The sequence below is a fragment of the Podarcis liolepis genome, assembly GCF_965112155.1.
Source record: "Podarcis liolepis genome assembly, chromosome: 3".
Taxonomy (NCBI): Eukaryota; Metazoa; Chordata; class Lepidosauria; order Squamata; family Lacertidae; genus Podarcis; species Podarcis liolepis.
The window spans coordinates 60879616-60902131 of NC_139557.1; the positions used below are offsets into that span (position 1 = coordinate 60879616).

Genomic DNA, 22516 nt, shown 5'->3' on the forward strand with positions numbered 1-22516 from the left:
TTTCCCCCACATCACTTGTGCCTTCAGCATCTGCTCTGGGCTTCGCCACAACCTTCCAAAGCAGACTGGGGGGCAGTGCATGGTGTGAGGGGAAGATCCACTGCATGAGCAGAAATTCTGTGTGTGCAATGACTTTGCCAGATTCAACCCTCTGTACTAGGGTTAAGCCCAAGGGGATGCTTTGCAGCACACCCTCTTCGTGATCTTTCTTTCTTTCTTCCTTCCTTCCTTCCTTCCTTCCTTCCTTCCTTCCTTCCTTCCTTCCTTTCTTTCTTTCTTTCTTTCTTTCTTTCTTTCTTTCTTTCTTTCTAGTAGCTGACAGTTATTGTTTTAATGGCATTTGAAAAGCACTGGTCTCTTCAGGGAACATTGCCATCCTTTCCACAAAATGAGGATCTTGGCCAGCTTGAATGTGTGGCAAATTATAGAGCATTCTCCTCCTAAAACATACAGTTGTGGATATCCTGAAAGGAAGAAAGTCTGCTGGTAACTCCCCTTGATATCAATCCCACAGCAGCCTGCCCTCCGCCCAGATTCCTCCTTTGCCTCAGAAACCATGAAAGTATAACATGCACCTTCCTCTCTCTTTGTTTGGATTTGAAGCCAGGTAGGAGCAGCAGCTATCAATTTAGGTAGATGTACAGCTGAGTAAATAAAATGAAAGGCAAGTATAAATGTGTTTCCTCATGCAAAGTTTGAAAAACAGGCTTGGAAGAAGCAGAGGAAAAAAAATCTAAACAAAACAGGAAAAGAGGGGCTGCTTATAAATTATACTTTTTTCACCTCAAGCTTTTTCGATAGCCCAGAAGTAATAAGAACGGGTGTTTCTTGGACTGGCTAGGCATGCATTCCAGCTCTAAATGGCTTCCTGTTCAAAATGTTCAAAGCCAAGAAGACTGAGGGCTCCCCCCACTTTCTGGGGTTGGTTACAAGTGTGTGAAGCATGAGCTTTTATTTCTGGCCAATGCAAATGTTTTTACATCTCCCCTCCAGCCCCCCAGAAGGATGGCAAAATGTGACCAAACTGTTTTCTTCTTCAGCTAGGAAGTTCAGTGATTAGCCTTCAGTTAATCTGTAAACATTCACACTTCCCGTTAAAGACGGTTTGGGGGCTGGAGGAGAGGACCAGTTCAATGTCATTCTGTGTTGGCATCCACATATGTTACTCAGGCTGAAGGCTTGCTCCACAACTTAGGCTGAAGTAACATGAGGGAAAGCTTGGATGTTTGAGGGTGCGAAATGTACTAAACCATTTCCCTCCCAATACACCTGAACCTATAATTCACAAATTATAAACTCTAGGCCCGGTTTTGGGTTTTTGGTCACATCAGCCTCAAATATTATTTAGTACAGCATGTTCTCCATAGATTTTCTTTACAAAATAACGAACACCCTAATTATGTTGCTAAGAGTGAAAATAACACACCCAGAAAAAGGATATGTAATGAGTTGTGCCACAAATGAACCAAGGAAAGATCCCTCTTGAAACCACTGGAATATCTTACGTCCAGATTTATTTGGTCCTTCAGACCAATCAACAGCCTTTCCAGTTACCATTTTTTTCTAGCTTCTTCTGCTTCTTTTTTTTTTGGAAGATGAGGCTATATTTATTAAGTGCAATAGTCCACATAACTGTGCTTTGTTTCAATACCTTGGAATACACTCAGAATTTAAAGCAAGCACGGTAAATGCAGCTGAATGCAAAGAAAAAGCTCTTAATAAGAACACAAGGAACCCCCTGTTGGATAAGACAAAAGGCCTGTCTTGTCCAACAACCTGCCTCCCCCAGCGGCCAAACAGATGGCTGTTAGGCAGGAGCTAAACACAATAGATCTCTTCTTCAATAGACTTCTCCTGCTCCCCAGGACCTGAAATCCAGAGGCATTGCACCTCCTGGAAGTAGTAGTGCTTGACAATGGAATGGGATTACCATTTTGTCCTAAATGGTACTTTGGTATAACCAAAACACAGATGGAGTTCAGGTGAATGTTATCTTTGAAACCTTTGCACTTAAAAGAGCAGTTCTTTAGCTTACGACTGCATAAAAAAGCACTGAGAACAAGATGATGTCACCACACTATGCCTGCTCAGAAAAAAGGGGTGGGGGGATCCGTTTGTGGAGAATGTAAGCTTTTGTTTACAGCTCTATGTATTAAACGCTGTATTTGCAAGCTTTGATTTTTCTGTAAACAACTTTGAGATGTATGGTGAAAAGCAGGGTAGTATAAATTTCTTAGATAGAAATAGAACAAATATACCATCAGAAGCACTACATAGTGTACTAGAGTAGATCTGCAGGGCTGATGGAGCCCTCTGCACTCCAAGAATACTCTACGAATGCAAAGCCAGAGAGAATGGGAAAGGACAGACCATAGGCCTAGAGACTGCAAGGCCGATGAAGGAACTTGGCAGCAGAAATGTAGCTCATTTTTGCATGTGTGACTTTTAAATTTTTTTCCAGGGTGCTTTGTGTATGAGTGTCTATATTTTCAATCTGAATATAAAACAGACATTGGCTAGAATCCTTCCAGAATGACTGGAATGTATATTTGATTTACAAACAGCCTTATAGTGCCTTTTTCTCCCACAATAATAACAATATCTATGAGAGGCACATTCCAGACTAAAAGGTATTCTCAGCTTTTGCAAATGCCCTGACTTGTACAGCTCAGGCCCTCCAACTTCCTTAACTATAGCTGGGCAGGGTGGGATGGAAGAATTTCATTTGATTGGCACATGTGATTCACCCAGATGGCATCTAAGGCAAAAGGAAGAGTTTAAGGACCATTTACAATAGCTGAAGGATTCCTTAAATTTCTTATACCAGGTAAGAGAAAAATCTTAATCCTGTTACATGAGCCTAATACACTTCAGACTATTTCAGTGAATCACTGCCATTACCAATATACACAGCTATGTACTGCATTAGCTTCCCAGACACTGAACACAATGTTGGCAAAATTGATAAAATATAAACCTAATGAGTCAGCCGCCAAACTTATATATTATTTTTTTTTGTAATCTCCAAGACATACAGAAGACAGCCTAGACATATTGCCTTTGGCCCAGCTGCAGAAGTCTTGGAAAAGCTTGTGTGATAGCAGTCTAGCTGCTGACAAATGGTACAGTAGTAGAACTTACATGGAAAATATAAGAGAACTCTTTTGGAGAAACCAGGCATTTGTTCACATCCTGGAGAGCTTGTTCAAGGTCATTTAGGTCAAGCACAAAATCCTGGAAAAAAAGAAAATACAGAAAGTTATATTGGATGAAATACCCCACCTTCATCTTCTTGCTTTGTACAACATGGTTTAGACGCCATGTTCTGGCCTTCTGCTAACAACCCACTGCTAGTAGAATAGCAGAGTCTAAATTAGCCACACCCAGTAGCCTTCCTACTTGGATGTTCTCTGTCACCCAGGCAGTGGCGGAGCTTCATGCGGGAGGGCGGCAGCTGCGATGGCACCCTACCAGGATTGCGCTGCCGGGGGGCGGTGTGCTCCCCCTGTACTCTTCCTCCACCATTGCACCCAGGGTCCCCTTGACTGTGTTCCCATTGGCTCATGAGCTGTAGCATAGTGACTCCGGAAGGTGAGTCTGGTGCCATCCAGATCTCATCCTTCAATGCCTTCACTTTGAGACAGGATGTGGACGTCCTCAAAGAATGAGGCAGAGATGGGCAAGATTTGAGAAGAAGCTGTACTCAGCCACAGGCATGCCAATGACGGCCCTTCTCTTCTCGTTTGTTGAAAGAGTTTTCGCTGTCACTGCAAGGCAGCAGTGGCGCTCTTATAGGCATTTCACTTCTCAGGGGTGAGATCTGAGGTGGCACTGGCTTCTCCCTAAGAGGGGCAAAGTGGCAGCCAACAGCCTTTTTGCTGAACTGAAGTGTGGTGTGCAGTGATGCAGCACCCTTCCATGCAAGAAGGCAGTTTCCAAATGTATTTTCCTGGGGGTGGTGGATTTTCAGCAGTGGTGAGCAGGCAGAGAGCAATGGCTAGGTGCACATTCACTCTGTCGTCCCTCCCAGTATGCAACCTGAGGCAAAGGGCTCAAATTGGCTAGTGGTAGGGCTGAGACTGGATAAGTTAGCTCAGTCAGTGTTGGCTTTTGCAGGTCAGTATAGTAGTATTCTTGGAAAGAAGCTGAACAGCTCTGCTTTAATCCTTGAATGTCTCCCAAGTCACTGATAAAAATGATGTGACAGTGCAGTTGCAAAGTGGAAACACAACGCTCTCTGGCATAGTAGTACATTCACAGGGCTGACAAATATTAGCTAATTAGCTATGTGGAACACAGCTTTGCAACAGCTTATAAATCATAAAATAATTTATCTTTTTTTTACAAGATATATTAAAAAAACAAGTTCACTGAAGCAATTGTAGGAGCACAGAACCTTACTTTAATCTTTTTTAATAGCCACAGTTACGTTTTTTCTTGATGTATATAGATGTCTTATCATTTTTATACAATTTTTATAAAGTTCTGATCATGAGACTTCCCCCCACTCACCTTTAAAATTATGGGAGCCTTCACACTCTGGTTTTTCACATTTATTTGAGCACTAAGTTAAAACAGGGACATGGGTGGCGCTGTGGGTTAAACCACAGAGCCTAAGGCTTGCCAATCAGATCGGCGGTTCGAATCCCTATGACGGGGTGAGCTCCCATTGCTCAGTCCCTGCTCCTGCCAACCTAGCAGTTCGAAAGCATGAAGTGCAAGTAGATAAATAGGTAGCACTCCAGCAGGAAGGTAAACGGCATTTCCATGCGCTGCTCTGGTTCGCCAGAAGCGGCTTAGTCATGCTGGCCACATGACCCGGAAGCTGTACGCCGGCTCCCTTGGCCAATAAAGCAAGATGAGCGCCGCAACCCCAGAGTCGTCTGTGATTGGATCTAATGGTCAGGGGTCCCTTTACCTTTACCTAAGTTAAAACAGACAAAGATGATATCCCACAAACTTCAGTATGTTCACAGTGTAGTTAACATGTACCTTATCTGGGTGCAGTCTCTGATACAGAGCACTTTGTAGCCTTCTTTCTTCTGGAGGAATCTTGGAATTCTGAACAATTGACTCTAAATAAGCTTCTTTATTTTTCTGTTCTAAAATCCTCTTTGTATCTAGATAACAGAAAGTGAAGGAGACAGGAAATGAACAAACAAAAGCACTGGTAAAACAACTTTATCAAATAAAGTAAGATTCTCAGGATTCTGAATGAAATCTGGAAGCAGAATCTCAGTTTTTTTTCTGGCTCTGAAGCATATGGCATCCACAAAGAAATTTGAGAAATTTGTTTGAGAAATGTGATCATTTTTATTTATTATATAAAGCCACCTGATCTGCAACTAGGGATGGAAGACTCTGTCAGTGTCAGTTTCCTCAGTTTCCCATTCTTCCAGTCTTAAATTCAGTTTCCACAGCTGTTTGTGAATATTAATTAAAACAATCTTCATTAAAATTCACCAGCATTTTATCCACACTTTCTCCTATTATATGCATTTTCTACACATTGTCTAGTTGGAGAACTGCATTGCTAAATTTGGCAAAGTGAGAATTTTGAAGTCTAGCAGGGTTTTAGTCTGTGCATTGGGTGGAGATGTGTGAGTTGGCTAGTTTCTCCTTAAAATGCATACAAAATTGAATCTCTCCTGGGAAGAGTTTGTGGTCAGGGGACAGTCCCAAGGGCCAGAGAAAGATGAACGGATGTCCATATTTGGCTCCCACGCCTCAGATTCCACATCTCTTTTTTTTATATCACAACTGTGAATGTTTTCTGGTTATTGTTTCTTTCTTTCTGTAACCCTCTTGAACTCCTACTTACAGTTGGCAGGGTACAATCTTCATTTTTTTCTTAGCCCACAGCAGCACATAAGGTTCAGTTGTTTTCAGGAAGCCTTGGGCACAGTCCAACTCCATTCTACAACCCCCCTTCCCCTATCCTAAAAGGAGGAGATGTATTCTGTTGGGCGAAATGTCCCATTACTATGTGAATAAGGAGTAATGGGAGGCAAACAGCCTGCTGTCATTTCTGTTTCTTCCTTAGAGCTATGACATGGTGAGATAAGAGAGTGAAAAGGAAGTCCTGAAGTTGCCTGGGGATATTTTTGTTTCCCAAATGAAGACAACCCTTGCCAGTAAATGAAGATCCATAAGAATCAAGTTCAGCTCGCATGTGGCCATGGTAAACAACTGGAGGGCTCTGATAGCATATTACAAGACATGCCTTCTCCACAACATCCTTGTGCAAGTCATTAAAAGAAGAAGAGGATTTCCTGACTGGGTACATAATAAAACAGGGCAAATATTCTGAAACCAGAAAAATGCAAATAGCACTATCAGTTCAGATTCACATGGTATCACCTCTCTGTGTTTTTGTACTAGGATGTTTTTTTTTGGGGGGGGGGGAATTGTTAATAAAAATAAAATGAATGGGAGTTGTTCCTCTATGGTAGGGGTGGCCAGCCTGGTGCCCACCAGAGGTTACTGAACAATACCTGTCATCCCTGACCCCTGGTGGGACTTTGAACAATAATGTCAGGAAATGTGAGGTTGGAATAGAGCTCATCATATTTGTGCAATGAAAAATGGCTTGTGCTTTACTGTTCTTTATTTTAAAAAGTCATGTTCATCAAAATACTTACCACTCAGCTCTGATAATCTTGAACAAATTTCTTTATACTTGCTCCAGAAGAATTTTATTTTAAGGTCAAGGTTTTCATATGCATCAGCCTCAAATTAAAAATAATGTTAGTTTCAATTAAACGGACCCCAAAAAGCAAGTTTTCATACATATTTCCTTCTTCACAGGCACAACAGCATCCTGGCGTTAGTGCAATGAATTTTCAGGCTAGTAATTTTTTTGTGGGCAAGGAAAGGTGTGAAAACAAGCCTTTAGGTTTTAACAGACTCTTATGATACTAAGTTACAAGTGCAGAAACAGAGCTCCCACCATTTACAATCTCTGGATTCTCTTAGATTCACTCTTTAATTTATGTGATCTCATAAAAAAATAGGGAGAAGTCAGCCAATAATATTTGTTTGTTTCCCTTATCCTGTGTTGGTAAATGACTGCTCTGATACCTTCACTGATACCTGCATATGATAATTAAGATTTCTTGTCACTTTGCAATGGTTCTGTAATCTGGTTTCTAACAACCTAAAACCTGTAGATCACATTGACTTCTTGTGCTAATAAGCACCAGAAGTGACTTATTGCCATCCGCTTTATCAATGGGGCAGGGAAAAATACTGCCTGAAGTGATTCTTGAAGTGTAGCTGTTCATAAGCAAGTGAAAAAAAAATTATTCTTGTGCAAATCTTTCCATACGGCCTTCCATCCCCCAAATATTGCTTTTCCTTTAGTTGCTACCCAAGTTTACCCAATGTGAAATTTACAAGGAGAATCTAAGATTCTCAGGTTAAACATTTGAGGATTTTTTTTTTTAGGAAGCAAAAGTTGGGACTCTGTTGAACGTAATTACTGTTTTTCATGAACATTTTCAGCATCATCAAAATAGGCACTCCTTTCTTGGCATTTTTTTCTGAGATTCTTTTGAACCTGTTTGTGCCAGGGCTAGGCTGTGTGCGGCAGCCTGATGTAGGATGAATGGGCTATCAGGGCCAATTTTAAATTTATGTAAACCATTAGGGATACTAGAATGTTTCAGGACTTGGGAAGACCTTGTTGCTCAATGAAGGCTTGGTTGGAACAGGAAGTGCTCTTATTCTCTTTCATGAATAGGAGGATCCAGTAAGATCCACCTTCACTGACATCTTTTTGGTGCCAGGTAAAGATTTATCCTCTCCACCCCTCCCAGTCTTTTGATAGACTGAGATGATGCTGTTACTAGTGTGCTGCTTCTTACTGTTAGGGGGATTGGTTGTTGTTTTGTCTTTATAATATCTTTATATTCATGTTTCTAAATGCAACTAGCAAGTGGCTGGGGAAACTCAGCCAGATGGGTGGGGTATAAATAATAAATTATTATTTTTATTATAAGTCCAGTTAGCAATACTACTATTAATGAACAGCTGGCTGTCAGTCTGAAGGCAGGATGTACAAAGCGATACAGCGGGAAGCAGAGCTGGGCTTTGCATGGTCAAATGCCCATTTAGAAAGCTAGTGCCTTTGAACCTTGTATAAATTAATATGTTATGTCATGAGTGATTACAAGTAATTTTGCTCAAGGTGAAGCTTTAGAGGCCAACTATCACTTCCTATTATATACATGCAACAAAGTCAGTTGACTTTAACAGGACTTGCGACCATATATAGCTAAGTACAAAATGTATTTACCCTCTTGAATTAACATCACTGTTTTATGATGTTATCAACATTTCATCAAACAATGATCATGAATGGAGTGATGCTTGCTGCTTATTTTACCTGTTTGACCAGCATAGATGAAAGTTTAGAGGATGGAATTCCACAAAGGTTGTCCCCCTTTCCATCCATGTTTAGAAGAAGCTTCGTGTCTTTGCCGTTCCGCCTCTTCTGTCCTTTCTTCTGCTTAGTTGTATTGGATAACTGCTCCGTCATTGTTGCCTGGAGTTGCATTCTTTGATCTAACCATTAAGAAAGATCAAGTTGTAGCCATTTATAACGTCTATTTTTGCCCACATTCATCACTAAGCTTAAACTGCCAGCATAACATTACGAGAGCTATTGGCACAGTTTGTTTGGATATTCCATGAGGCATACCCCATGAAACAAGAATGATTTAGTGTTGTTTGTAGAAGAGTAGTAAATAATGTGGCCAATTAATTTGTATGTTCTTAAGGACTACACTGTGAGGTGTACAGTATCATGCAATTTGCAAGAAAGCAATCCCTGGCACTGGTAGATTTTGGATGTTAACTGTCACCAAACCCAGGCAGGAGAGTGTAAGCAACTGTGTAGGGATGACTAGTTATACTGATCGGATAAGGCTTTCTCAGATTTTTGGAAATTTGACTTATATCTTCTCAAAGACCATATTAGAAATTTTGATACGTCAAAGTCAGCTACGTAAACAATTCTAAGGGCCAAATTAGATGATACATGGAATGTGTGATTAACACTTCCCTTCTGTACTGCAGCCCCCCACAAAATTAGCCTCCAGAACTGCCTTACACTCAGAGAGTGAAGCTGCCATTGATTAACTCCCATTGATTAACATTGCCATCATCCTGATCCTCACAGCTGCTTTTTTAAAAAAACCAGCCATTTGGATTTAAAAACAAAACAAAAAACAAAACAAAACAAAACAAAACAAGATAACCTGAAATGCAGTCACATATTCCCCATGTTATATAGTTTGACCCACACAAAATTATTGCCTTGTATGTATTTTTATGAACACCAGGATTGGCTCACCATTTATAACCAAGTATGAAGTATGTTTGAACATAAAGGAAACTTGTCTACTCAAGTGAGAGCTATCTTCCTTCATTTTGAGTAAGTTATTCAGTGAGGAACTTCTTTTTTGAAAAAGAAGAAGGTAGATATGAAAGCATTCCATCCATTTGCACAAAAATTGCTTTGAAATTGTTTGGGGTTTTTTTGCATATATTATGTATCTGAAAGTCAGTTCTCTTGAATACCAAGTTCAGAAGTGCATAATAGCCCCATAAGGGTTTGAAATTAGAGAACAGCATTATGCCAGATGAGTTTCATTTTCTTGTCAAAATGTGCATAATCTTTTCCCAGCAGTTAATCAAATTTTACGAAAAAGGGAAGTGTTTTCTGTTTGCCCTCCAAGCTAAGGATTCTAATCACAGTTAATGCAGAGCTAGGCAAAATATCCCAAACACTGTTTGGTCCCACAGCCACTTGAGCTAAAGCTTAGGCAGTGGCTTTTATATGCTTTTTGTAAGTCTGCCTTTAGCTCATGTGAAGGCAGGCAAGGCTTGGGGTGGAATCGGTCACATGAGCTAGCTGGAGTTGGGAGCTTACAGTGAGTATGCAAAAAGACTTTACTGAAGCTTTCACTGAGTTGGGTTCAGGAAGTTCCTAACTCTTGGCCAGGCATGCTTAAGGATCACACAAGTCTTTTGTCCCCAAGCTTTGGCAGCTTCTCTGACCTGTGCTGGGTGAGCTACAACCATCCAATGTGGCCTCAGAGGAGGAGGACTTTTTTTGAGAAGAATAAAAGGGCATCTCTGGGAGAACATGGCTAGCTGTGATCTTTTGGTCAACAGTAATATGAGATCATGCGGTAGTCGCACATTCTTCCATTCCCCAGTAGCACAGTGTCTGAGCTCCAGAACATGAACATGAAATCGTTCACAGTGTGGAATAATGAGCAGATTGTGCAATCAAGAATTAAGTCATGAAGAAATGCAGACTCTGTGCTTTGGAAACTCAATTTAGTACTATGAATGGAACCAGCTGTGAAAAAGGGGTATGTTGTGTGATGAAACCACTTGGCAAAGCCAATGGAGGAGGGATGCACATGACTTCTGCTTTTAACCTGCAACGGATATTGATGATGCATCAAGAGCACCAAAGGGGCAAAGCATGCAACCAGAGAGGCAGATTTTATCAGAAACGTGTTGGGAGTCAGGGGCAGAATTCTAGAGGATAAACACTATGGCAACTCAATTTGGCAGAGGAGTAGGCTGCAACAAAGTTACTTAATTAGACTTGTCGCCCCCCTAACATGCAACTGCTTTGTATTAATCAACAAATGTTGACAACTGACCAAGAAGACAGAGGGTGGTTTTGATATGTATTTTCCTAAAGGCATTTCAGCCACCACAGAACCATAAGTACAGCCAAAGCTCTGCATGCCTAGCATTTGACAGGAGGTGTTTATCTGGACTCCCCAGACAGGCATTTCCCAAAGGACTTAACATTCCTATTTGCCAAATGCAGGTGGACAAGTTGTAACTTATAATGTGGTCACTGTACATCATTCTGTGTGACACCTGCCTGCCTATCTAATCTATATAGTGTATTGACTGACTATAGGCTGTCCCCGAAGATAGGCTGCAAACCAGGTTTTATTTTGGGGATGGGGAAGAAGAGTGAGGAATCCATGTAATATATTGGCTAGCGTGTAATTTATCTACCAGGAAACAAGCACACAATTCAGCAAAAGTGGAGCCGTGACTATGGCTGTATTCCTGTGCATGCTTACCTGGCCCATTAACCTCAATGGAAGCTCTGAGGAAGAACACACAGAACAGGTCTAAATGTTTATTTGACATTGGCAGGACTTAAGTGAGCTTCAGTCAGTATCACTCAGGGCTGGCACTAGACCTCCAGAATGCCCCCAGCACAGTGCTACTACTGGCCCCCCTACTCATGGTCATGACTACACAGTATTTTTTCCATTCTGTTGCTGTAGCAGCAACAACACCCTGCCAGCCCCCTGGAAGCGTGGTTGGGCAGGTGGTAGTGCCACTTTTGAATGGGAACCAAGCTTGGTTCCTATCTATGGTGGCTACCTGCCATCTTTATTTATCCAAAATGTTTCCCCAGTTGGGTTTGATAGTTGTTATACTGTGGCATTGCAGTGTGAATAAATGTGAGCCACCACCATGGATGGGCACTGAGCTTTGTTGCCATTCAAAAATGGCATCATCACCTGCCCACCACTAGAAACAGATGTCTGAGGGCCTTGTGGGCCATGGCAGTGAATATTGGTTTGGCCAGGCTAGACTAGTAAGGAGCTCTTTAGAGCCTCTGGGCCGCTGATTCCTGGCACCAGGCTTGGACCCCTTCCATTGCCTTTAATGAGACACAGAGCCATTCAACACATTATCCATCACACAAATTCTGTCACCAGCCATTCCAACTAGCTGCATCAGAGGGAGAGCTGAGAAAGGAAGGATCCTTTCATTATTCAACATTATGCTATCTGAATTTGCTTTCCTTCATCTCCTCCATTTGCCCCTTTTGCATCATGCCTAATATAATGTACCGTATTTTTCGCTCTATTGGACGCACCGGACCACAGGACGCACCTAGTTTTTAGAGGGGGAAATCAAGGAAAAAAATATTATCCCTCCCCCCAGCCACAAAGAGCAACGGACAGGCTGCGCGCAGCCTGTCTGCTTCTCCCAGAGCTTCTTGGGGCTGCGGGGGAAGCCCGGGTTCCCCCACCAGCCCCAAAGAGCAAAGAAGCCAAGACAGCGCACGGGATCCATAGCCGCGCAACCTCTCCAGCCAGGAGCTAAACCTCTCCAGCGCGGCTAAAGAAGAAGACAAGGCAGTCCAGGGCAGGCACCTACTGCCCTGGCTTCCTCTTTAGCCTTGCACTGCATCTTTAGTCTTGCGCAACGGGATGGATTGCGCCCGCTGTCCACCGGGGCTGGACTAGATGACTCCTGGGGTTCCCTTCCAACCTTGCAATTCTATGACCTCGGAAGGTGTTTGGGGTCTCCACCACTGGAGGCTTTTAAGCAGCGGTTGGGGGACCATCTGCCTGGCGTTCTTTAGCTGTGATTCCTACATTGTGAGGGGGCTGGGCTAGATGACCCTCAGGTGGCCCTCCCAACTCTATACAGTCCTACAGTTCTGCAGCAGGAGATCCACAGCCACTTAGAATCATAGAATCATAGAATTGGAATAGACCACAAGGGCCATCGAGTCCAACCCCCTGCCAAGCAGGAAACACCATCAGAGCACTTCACACAATGCCCACTCCCAATTTTCATCTGAGAGACATGTGGCTTCAGTGTCTAGGTAGGTACCCCCCTACTTGCCACACTTCCCCCACCTCACTTAAGCTGAGGGAATTCCTGCCCAGAGAAGCTCCCAGGTGAGGCAAGGGTTAAGATCTACCTCTGGTAGATCTCTTGCGGCTGGAGAGGCACGCAAGGCTAAAGAGGAAGCCAGGGCAGTGAACGGGATGGATCGCGCTCGCTGCCCTGGCTTCCTCCCACCCCCCCCCCCACCCCCAGAGAGGCGCGCAAGTCCAAAGGGGAAGCCAGGCAGCGAACGGGATGGATCGCGCTCGCTGCCCTGGCTTCCCCTTTAGACATGCGAAGCCTCCCACCCACCCCCCACCCCCTGAGAGGCGCGCAAGTCTAAAGGGGAAGCCAGGCAGCGAGCGCGATCCATCCCGTTCGCTGCCTGGCTTCCTCCCACCACCCCCCACCCCCGGAGAGGCGCGCAAGTCTAAAGGGGAAGCCAGGGCAGCGAACGGGATGGATCGCGCTCGCTGCCCTGGCTTCCTCTTTAGCCTTGCGAAGCCTCCCACCCCCACCACCCCCGCTGGAGAGGCGCGCAAGTCTAAAGAGGAAGCCAGGGCAGCGAACGGGATGCATCGCGCTCGCTGCCCTGGCTTCCTCTTTAGCCTTGCGAAGCCTCCCCCCGGCTGGAGAGGTTGTGCAAGGCTTTTCTAGAGGAGGGAGAAGGGACTGACTGGCGGCGTCAGTCCCTTCTCCCTCTTGGGGAAAAGCCCGCAAGAGCCGCACGAAGCTTGTGTGGGGCTCTTGAGGGCTTTTCCTGCCTGCCTCCTCCCTGCATTCGCTCTATAGGACGCACAGACTTTTCCCCTTAGTTTTTAAGACGGGAAAAGTGCGTCCTATGGTGCGAAAAATACGGTAAGCCATTATACAAAATAAAATAAAACAAACTGTAGTGAAAAGAGGAAAACTGTGGTGGTCAAATTCCAGAATGTACCATTTTAGACTGCACATGAGAACAGTGCTTGAACCCTCTCTAATGTAAACACACAAAATCCTCTGTATGTGAGAGCATATCAAAAGGAAATTTTAGCATAATCATCTCACTGATGCACTAATTTAGTACCCGTAGGGAGCATTTCATGCAAAAACAAAAGCCACCAATCTGAACCCCCAATCCTGAAAAGTCATGCGTTTAACTGTGTGCTGAACGTGCTTTAAATATATAGTGTGAATGTGCCCACAATCTACCACTTCATTCTGCACAATGTGCAGGTAGTAGTGGTCACAGTTTTCTTCTACAGAACATGAGGGGGAAAGTCCCGGGCTACATGGAAGAAGCCGACACTGTAGTTCCCCCGCATAGTAGCACTGTCCCTATTCCTAGAGGGATGTCAGCGTGGGAAAGAGCTGCAGTGTGGCTTCGCTTATGTGATTTAAGGCTTTAACACATTACATGGAAATGATTGTGTTGCAGCAACACCTACATCACCAGTGCAAAGTGAAAAAGAGACCTAACTTCTTCTTTTTCTTGCACTTCAAGTGTCTACAGACTCTGTTCTTTTCCATTACAATTTCTTTTTCATAGCATTATTCCTGTTTTTCAGTGAGCTTCTTCACTGTTTAAATAATCTTGCCTTGAAGTTCTTGTACTGTGTTCACAATGTCCTTTTTTCTTTCCAAAAGTGTCTTCATCTTAAACTGCATTTTTTCCAGTTGATCTGATACAGATCCCTGTGAGGTAAAAAAAGAACAGAAAAAAAGAACAGCGCCTTGGGATTTTAAAGGGAGAAGAGGGGAAAAGAAGTTCAGCCATTAACATTTGTTCTCTCCTGTTAATGTGAGGTAAAAAATTAAAGGCTTACCACCCGTAATTATGTCAGAACACAGCTTGGGGTGTCTGTGTTGTTTAAAGCTGCTGGTGTTTCATTTTTCTGCTGTTGTATCAAAAGGACCCAGGCAAATGCAATCACCACAGAATTATTGGGTCCAAGTTATTCTTCTAGTAAGTGGCTTTTTAAAAATCAAAAAGGCCTTTTTTTTGCTTTTTGGCCATCTGCTTATTACAAATAATATCAAAGAAATTCTGAGGGCTAAAGATCTGGTGCTCCCCAAAGTTTCAGTGGCATTTGAGGAGAAAAGCAATTGAAGAAGGAGGGGCTATAATCCAATAACACATGCCTGGGAACAAGTCCCATTCAATACATTTTATCAAACATCTAAAGGATGGTATTGTTACGCTGGATTACTCTAAAGTTACCACAAAATGTGCATCAGTGTGTGTGTGTGTTTATTTTCTTTTAGTAAATCAGCTTCTGAATAGCCAAGTCTCTTCCCCAAGAGACTGTAGAGTTTTGCATTCATAATCTAAAAATTATGCAGTTGAATCACTGTCATGCAGATGACTAGATCTTGCCCTGAGCCTGACCCTAGCTAGGATCATGGGTAGGCAAACTAAGGCTCGGGGGCCAGATCCGGCCCAATCGCCTTCTCAATCCGGCCCATTGACAAGCCCAAGATGCTCAAGTTATATTACCTTAAGAAGGCTGCACATTATCTTGTTATGTTAAATTTTTTTATTGGGAAATTGATTAAATGAGACTTTTAGTGACATGGCATTTCATCACTCCTTTGATTTAAATGGGATTCAGGGAAGCCACTGCAATAGCAGAGCTTAATGCTCAGGGTTCCTAAGAAATATAAATTCGCTTTTTATTGAAAGATGAAATTTATCTGATTCACACTTTCCTAAATAATTAGCAAACCAAAACCCTTTTGAAATTCACAGTTCTCCAAGTTTGCAGTGCAGCTCTCCTGCATAAAAATGCAGGTCAGAATATAAATGCATCCATCAATGCAAATAAATGGAAAAATGTGTGATGTTAAGCAAATTGCTTTGTAAATAAGTGTATATTAGGCAAAAAAGTATAAATTGGGGGGAAATTTGAACTAAAAAGCTAACAAATTTTCATCAGGGCTTTAAAAAAAGTAGACTGGTATAGAAATGCAGAGTACTGAATTTAATTGTCATGTTTGGCTTTTTTTTTTAGCTGCTGTTTTGTTAATAATGTTTTATAGATTATAACTGTTAATTATATTTGTTAATTACATTACATGATTTATGTTGTATTTGTGATGTTCTATTATGTTATTATTATTCATTGTTTGGAGCCGCTTTGAGATTCATTTGAATGAAAAGTGGCACAGAATACAATAAATCAAATAAAATTATGAACTTTGAGTTTGGGAGCTTTGGGGATGTCAGGCCCGCCATTTACCTCTACAGAGATATATGCACCTGAGTGAAATTTCATGATTAGCATTAATGGAATGCAGATTGATCGCAACAACTACAAATCTCCACTCACACTTTCAAGAATCATTTGGATCTTTTTCTCAATGTCAATGTTTTCCTTTGCTTTTTTCTGTATAAGGATTTCTTCTATGTGATCAAAGCCACCAAGCACCTCACCGAAATTTGCATTTGGCATATCAATAGATTCCTGGTCTCTAGGTTCTTCATCAGGGTCCTTTAAAAAAAGTACAAAGAAAGAACTGTTATACTTTTAAAACGCAAGCACTATGAGCTCCAAGTGCGCCATGATGCACACTCTGAGCTGGTGACCATTTGCTCTGAAAGTGGGAGCGACACAAAGGGGGAGCTCTAGTATGCAAATGCCCAAGTGTCTGAAAGTTTCACCACATCAAACGAACATGTTGAAGCATCTTTCTTCAGTGTAGCAATGGTAGTTAATAATAATAATAATAATAATAAATTATTTGTACCCCGCCTATCTGGCTGGGTTTCCCCAGCCACTCTGGGCAGCCTCCAACAGAACACCAAAACACAATAACCCATTAAGCATTAAAAGCTTCCCTAAACAGGGCTGCCTTCAGATGTCTTCCAACAGTTTGGTAGTTGTTTTTCTCTTTGACATACGGTGGGAGGGCATTCCACAGGGCGGGTGCCACTACCGAGAAGGCCCTCTGCCTGGTTCCCTGTAACTTGGCTTCTCACAGCCAAGGAACCGCCAGAAGGCCCTCAGCGCTGGACCTCAGTGTCCGGGCACAACGATGGAGGTGGAGACTCCATTACATTACATTAAAATGTCTTAGGGCAGTTTCATTACAAAAAATAAATATAATAACTTGCCCTAAGAAGCAGAGAGTGTGACAGAAAGTGCTTCCAGACTGGAACTGGCCCTCCTCATACGTGCAAGATTTTTTAGTTTTTGTTTTGCTTTGTCTACACAATGTCATTGCCATCAGATTGCCAGCCTGCATTCCTCACCCCCTACCTCCCCAATTTCATCTTCATTTACCATTTCTGGAGAAAATCTGATACATTTTTTATAATGAAAAAAACATAGCCAGTGTGTGTGAGTGAGAGGGATATCTGTTTTTAGCCTAAAGACAACAAAAATAGAATGGTAAGGAAAGAGCTGCCAGAATAGATAAAGCAATGAGGTTTTTACCATTCTCAGGGAAATGGACAAAAGGAGTGAGAAATAAACTATTCTGTGGCACTGAAAAGAAAAAGATAAAAGCTAAGAGATACACTTGGGATGATGAAGTTCCAAACTTGTACAGGATGTAAGTCCTTATCTTCTGTGTTATTAGCGGACTATGTTTGTCACAGTTGCTATGGCTCCAGTCAAAATTAGGAGAGACTGGAAAGGTTGTAGTTTCTGATTGTCAGAATATCAAAACAGAGGGTAAGATTGTGGCAAAGCGGGCAAGATAAAAAGGGGAATGGAAATTAGTACACAACCTCAAGGTCACCAAACGTTTCTGTGTTGTCCCATGTGTTGTTAGCAACTATTTCTCCTTTCTTTCATAAGAAAAATTCATATATAACCTGTTGCACCATGATAAGTAAGGATCCTACACTCAATTTAACTCTGCAGCATACACGATTTCTCATCCCACCCCACATTTTATCACCACAAAGACCCTCTGAGTAGTTAAGGTGAGATATGATGACTGCTTCAAGGTCACCAAGTGAGCTTTATGGCTGACTCAGAAATGGAATTGGTCCCAGTCCTAACACAGTACAGTGGTACCTCCGGTTAAGAACTTAATTCGTTCTGGAGGTCCGTACTTAACCTGAAACTGTTCTTAACCTGAAGCACCACTTTAGCTAATGGGGCCTCCTGATGCCACCGCCCTGTGATTTCTGTTCTCATCCTGAAGCAAAGTTTTTAACCCGAGGTACTATTTCTGGGTTAGCGGAGTCTGTAACCTGAAGAGTCTGTAACCAGAGGTACCACAATACTCTAACCATGGCTTAAAAGAGAAAAATATTTGGTAGAGGCGGAACTATTTGTAGAAAACAAAAATAAAGTTACCTTTAGTCTTCCTAAGTATCTTACCTCATGACTGCAGTACTTTAGGAAAATTCTTTCGTAAAACGATAAGCGTTCTGGACTTTGAAAGGAAAAAAATGATGTTAAAAAACAGGAAAGCAAAGTTACTTCACATCACATTCCTGTGTAAAACAGCCAGAACAGATTGAACTGCTGTGCTTTTATTTTATCATCACCACGTTTTAATACCACGACATGTCATCTCAATCACAACACACATTCAGCCATGAACTGTTGAGTTATGTTCACACATGTCCAGCTCTTCTTGACATGGGGCTGGTAGAATGGCAGTGCTCACTGTAGAGGCTGGTGTGTAAATAAGCAGAGATATATGCTAGCAAATATTTCTGACCTCATGCCAGGGCTGGGAACCTGAGGCTTTGTAGATGTTGTTGGTCTCCAAGCCTCATCAGTCCCAGCCAGCATGGCCAATGGTAACCCAACAACCTATGAAGAGCCATCCTTGCACCACAGGCAAAACACAACCCGACCTTTGGGCCATTTGGATATCTAATCAAAACTACGACTGTAAAACTCGCTGGCATTGTTTCCGGGAAGACCCTTTCTTTATGTTATTGTGGGTACAACAAAAAACTACAGTAGATACTGTAACTTCTTTTGAGCACCATATCTTAACCTTAGAGCAGTTTTGCAACATTTGCAGGTTTTAAAATAAGCCGACAAATTACTATATATACCCTAGTACATGCCACAAACCTTTTTAAAAAGGGAGTTGGGGAGTGAAAAGTCTGCCTGAAACATGAAGGTAGAGGCAAGATGGATGGCTGAACCAGTTTTCAACTTGCTGGTATGTCTGTCATGCAAATTGCCAAGCCAGCCTCACACCAGGGGTGAAGAAACTGCTGTGCCTGCTCTTTAATCTTACATCTGTCTTCATCCACCAATTTGTAGACTTTCCATGTTTTAACATCTGCATTTGACTAATCTTCGGGAACTGCTGAGGTTATAGCGAAATAATGCAGGAGTAAGTAGTATTCCTAGACAGTATTATTTTACTCAACCTTTTCCTCCAGGGTCTATTTTTCTTATCCGAGAGAAAAGGAGCAAAATAAGAAGGCAGCCTAAGAACACTCTTTCTTTTCTTTTTTTTTTTTTTGGTCCCCCTTTTGGCAGGTCCCCTCTGCCTTTTTTGGCCTGGACTTTACCCAGGTGCAGGGGAGGATGAGAACTTGCTGACATTGGGTCTGAGACATTTAAAATGTGAAGAAAGGGAAACTGGAACCTGCCTGTGGTTTGAACTGTAACAAGAGATCAAAGAAGGCAGCTTCCAAGCGCAAAGGGAAGGGTGTATTAGTTTGGGGCGTAGCTCTGAATCTTTGATGCAGGACAGTCTGGTCACACGAGAACACTGAACCTTAGCATTGGGATCCTTGTCTGCAGTTACATTTATTTGGAAAAAAACCTACCTGTCTGAAAATATATATGTTTTCTGCATTTTTACTACTTTCTCTATGCTAGGGCGTTTGTTAGCAAAGTAGCACACATGGCTCTGCTTAGGTGGGAGAGGTGGAGGGCCTTGCAAGCTCCATCAGCTGCTCTGGACTTGCTCTGACACTTCCTGTTTTGCCCATGTTTCACATCGCTGATACAACTGGTAGAATTTCTGGATGTCATCCAGTGCTGTGTTTTGTAAAAATAAAACGAGGTTCCAGTGCATATAGCTTGCTAAATTGCAAAAGGCCTCTCCCACCTTTCCATTCTCCCTGCACCTCTCCCCCTTTCTCCATTTGATTTGTGATCAACTTTTAATTAAAAAGTTTTAATTTAAAAGTTGATGTTGAAAATCATTCCAAGAAAAATGTGCTGGTTCTACATACCAGCACTTCCGGTCAGAAAAAAGTGCTGGTTGTACCCAGTGAATTTGTCTCATCCACAAGACGGCTTTTGCTTGCACAACGGAACTTCCTTTCCCTCTGCACAACGCAACTTCCTTTCCCACATGCCCCTCCAAATCTGTTCTGGGTTTTCCCTCTACCCCCCCCCAAGTAGATTTGTGGGTGCACAAGGGGAAATGAAAGGGAGGGGAAGTTCTGTGGCGCAGAAGAAGTGTGAATTTTGAAGGGCAGCTATGTAGAATAGTTTGCGCATTGTTTCAGAAAGTATGAATTAAGTAGGTTCACTTCTAAGTGTAAACCGAATCAAATTTCTCCCCCACCTCTACTTTTGAACAGGCATGGGGCTTCCCCACTTTCTCTGTGTCATTTGAAAGCCTTCTGTCTTATGCCTTGACCAAGATGGCCTTAGGTCTTTAAACGCATTGTTACTCACTGTGTTTCATTTTCTGGCCACCCAAATTCCTTTAAAGGCCAACGAGAAAGGAAAAGACCTTATTTCAGCACATATTTTCTAATGACACAACCTTCCTTCAACTCTTTTTGTATATAAACCATCACGTCATTCCACTCGGCTAAGGAAGGGGGAAGTATACGAGTACGTGTCTTTCGACCATGAAGTTGCTAATATTATTCAGGCAGTGTTTCATTCTTAGACTGGTTTACATTCTTTCCCAGTGAGTGAATGTGATAAGCACAAGTGTCTATTTATAACCAACAGTGGATTATACTTACTTAATGATGCAGTACTTGGTTAAAAAATCCAGAATGGCTGGCCTGACTCTTTGTGTTTCTTCCATCATAACTCTATTATTCTGGCTCTTCCTCCAAAAGCTTCTCTTGATATGTGGCCTGTGGCAACACAACAAGAACAACACCCACATATTGGGGGAAAGTGAGTCATAAGTGGGGTTTTGAGAGACACACTTCACACATTATTCCATTAGAAGAATGACAACATATTAGGGAGTTCTGGGGGAATTTAGGATATCAGGTTAATTCATAAGCCTGACTGAAGGTTGATGACATAATTTGAAAGAAGCACTAGTCTCAGTCTGTACCTAAAGTGGATAGTGGGACAATGCAGTATTTTTGAAATAAGATAAGTGAACAAAAGCAGGAAAATGTATGGTCCCACTCATTAATTTGCCCTCAACTCCAACTCCACAAATTGCATCTCCCGAACTGTAATTTTGCTATTTTGTTAACCATCTCATTTTATTATGATTCTTGGTGCTTGTCATGAATGTTAAAGCCAGCCGAACTCTTCTTACCTAAGGTGGTAACCTTAAAAGGGTGTTGCACATAATCCTCCCCCCCCTTTTATTAGAAACACATATTAAAAATTATCTATTTACTGGGGTTTGGGGAGAAGTATGGGGAATTGGGTACCGTTTTGTCAAAAAAAGGGGAAAGTTTCAATAAAATTTGAATTCTGGCTGTCAAGGGGCAATTTTCCTTGCTACTAGTTCCCTTAAGTCAGAGAAAATGTTGGTCTTTAAGAAGAACCAAAACATTTAAAGTGTCTACTGTTATCTCAGAATAAGTTCCTGTGTTCATTTGCCAAAATTGGACAATGTATCTTAAAAAATTGCAGCTAAGATGCATTGTTATTCGGGGGCCAAAAGAATTTGAGGTCAAATACACCAAACGTAAGGTCTTGTATGAAGTTCATGTCAATCTGTTCTAAGTCACACATAAACAGGCTCTTTCCAATGTTGACTCATTCCTTGAAAATCCCCAGTGATGGGGAGCAGCTTTGTAAGATAAAACAGTAGGTTGAAATCCTTTAGGAAAAGTCTGGGGAAACAACAAAGGCTACCACATTTCTCTTACTGTTGCTAACATCATCATTATTAGCATTTGCTAACAAAAATCAAAAATAAAAGCAGGCCCTGCTTACAAGCTTGTAGTCTACAACACTTTACACAATACATTAAGGAGAAAAAGAAAGTATAGAGAAAGACGAAAAGACACTTGTCTCTTGAGAAGGCACTGGACTCAAACAACAAAGGAGGAGAAAACACTGAAAATGGCAAGAGCTGCTGAAGAAAATAATATATAGAAGGTGTATCCCTGAGTTTCCCAGACTGATGTGACTAGGGCTGCATGCATACTTTAAAGCTCATTCCCACAACCACCAATAATCCTGGGAAACATAGTTAACCTCCCACAGAGCTACAACTCCCAGCACTCTCAGTAAACTACAATTCCCAGGATTCTTTGTGGGGAGGATGCTTTATGAATGCTGTGTGCACAATCCAAGAAATGAAAAAGAGGGTGTGGCTATGCAGATAAAGGAATGCAGGGGAGGGGCCAGAGCTCCGTGACTGAGCACATACCTTGCATGCAAAGGGTTTCCCCAGCCTGTTCCATACTGTGAGTATATTAGGGTTGCCAAATTCCCAAAAGTAAAAATCTGGACAAAAGAGGTCAACCTTTTTCCCTTTTCTTTTTTGCAGCGGGGGGTTAAGTTGTTGAGGGTTTTTGGGGGGAACATCTCCCATAAATTAATAAGTTTTTGGGCTTTGTGGGGGGGGTATTTAAAAATTACTCTAGCTGCCATACCTTTGGGTGGGAGGCTGTGGCTATCTGGCTCTTAATTGTTGATTGGCTGAGAGGCTGACTTGGTCACTTTGGCAGGAAGGTTCAGTGAGGGGAGCCCAATAGGGGAGCTTGGTG

General features: G+C 42.2%; 1 protein-coding gene across 1 annotated transcript in view; it reads right to left on the minus strand.

Annotated features, from left to right (window-relative positions):
- LOC310704519 (uncharacterized protein) overlaps positions 1-22516 on the minus strand; it is a 119494-nt gene that overhangs the window by 15089 nt on the left and 81889 nt on the right. The window contains exons 15-22 of the mRNA XM_083498052.1: positions 20570-20686; positions 17988-18042; positions 15984-16145; positions 14253-14349; positions 8387-8565; positions 6642-6729; positions 4993-5120; positions 3142-3234 (exon numbers count right to left, since the gene is read on the minus strand). Coding sequence (XP_083354178.1) covers positions 3142-3234; positions 4993-5120; positions 6642-6729; positions 8387-8565; positions 14253-14349; positions 15984-16145; positions 17988-18042; positions 20570-20686 — 919 coding nt within the window. The remainder of the gene's footprint in view (positions 1-3141; positions 3235-4992; positions 5121-6641; positions 6730-8386; positions 8566-14252; positions 14350-15983; positions 16146-17987; positions 18043-20569; positions 20687-22516) is intronic.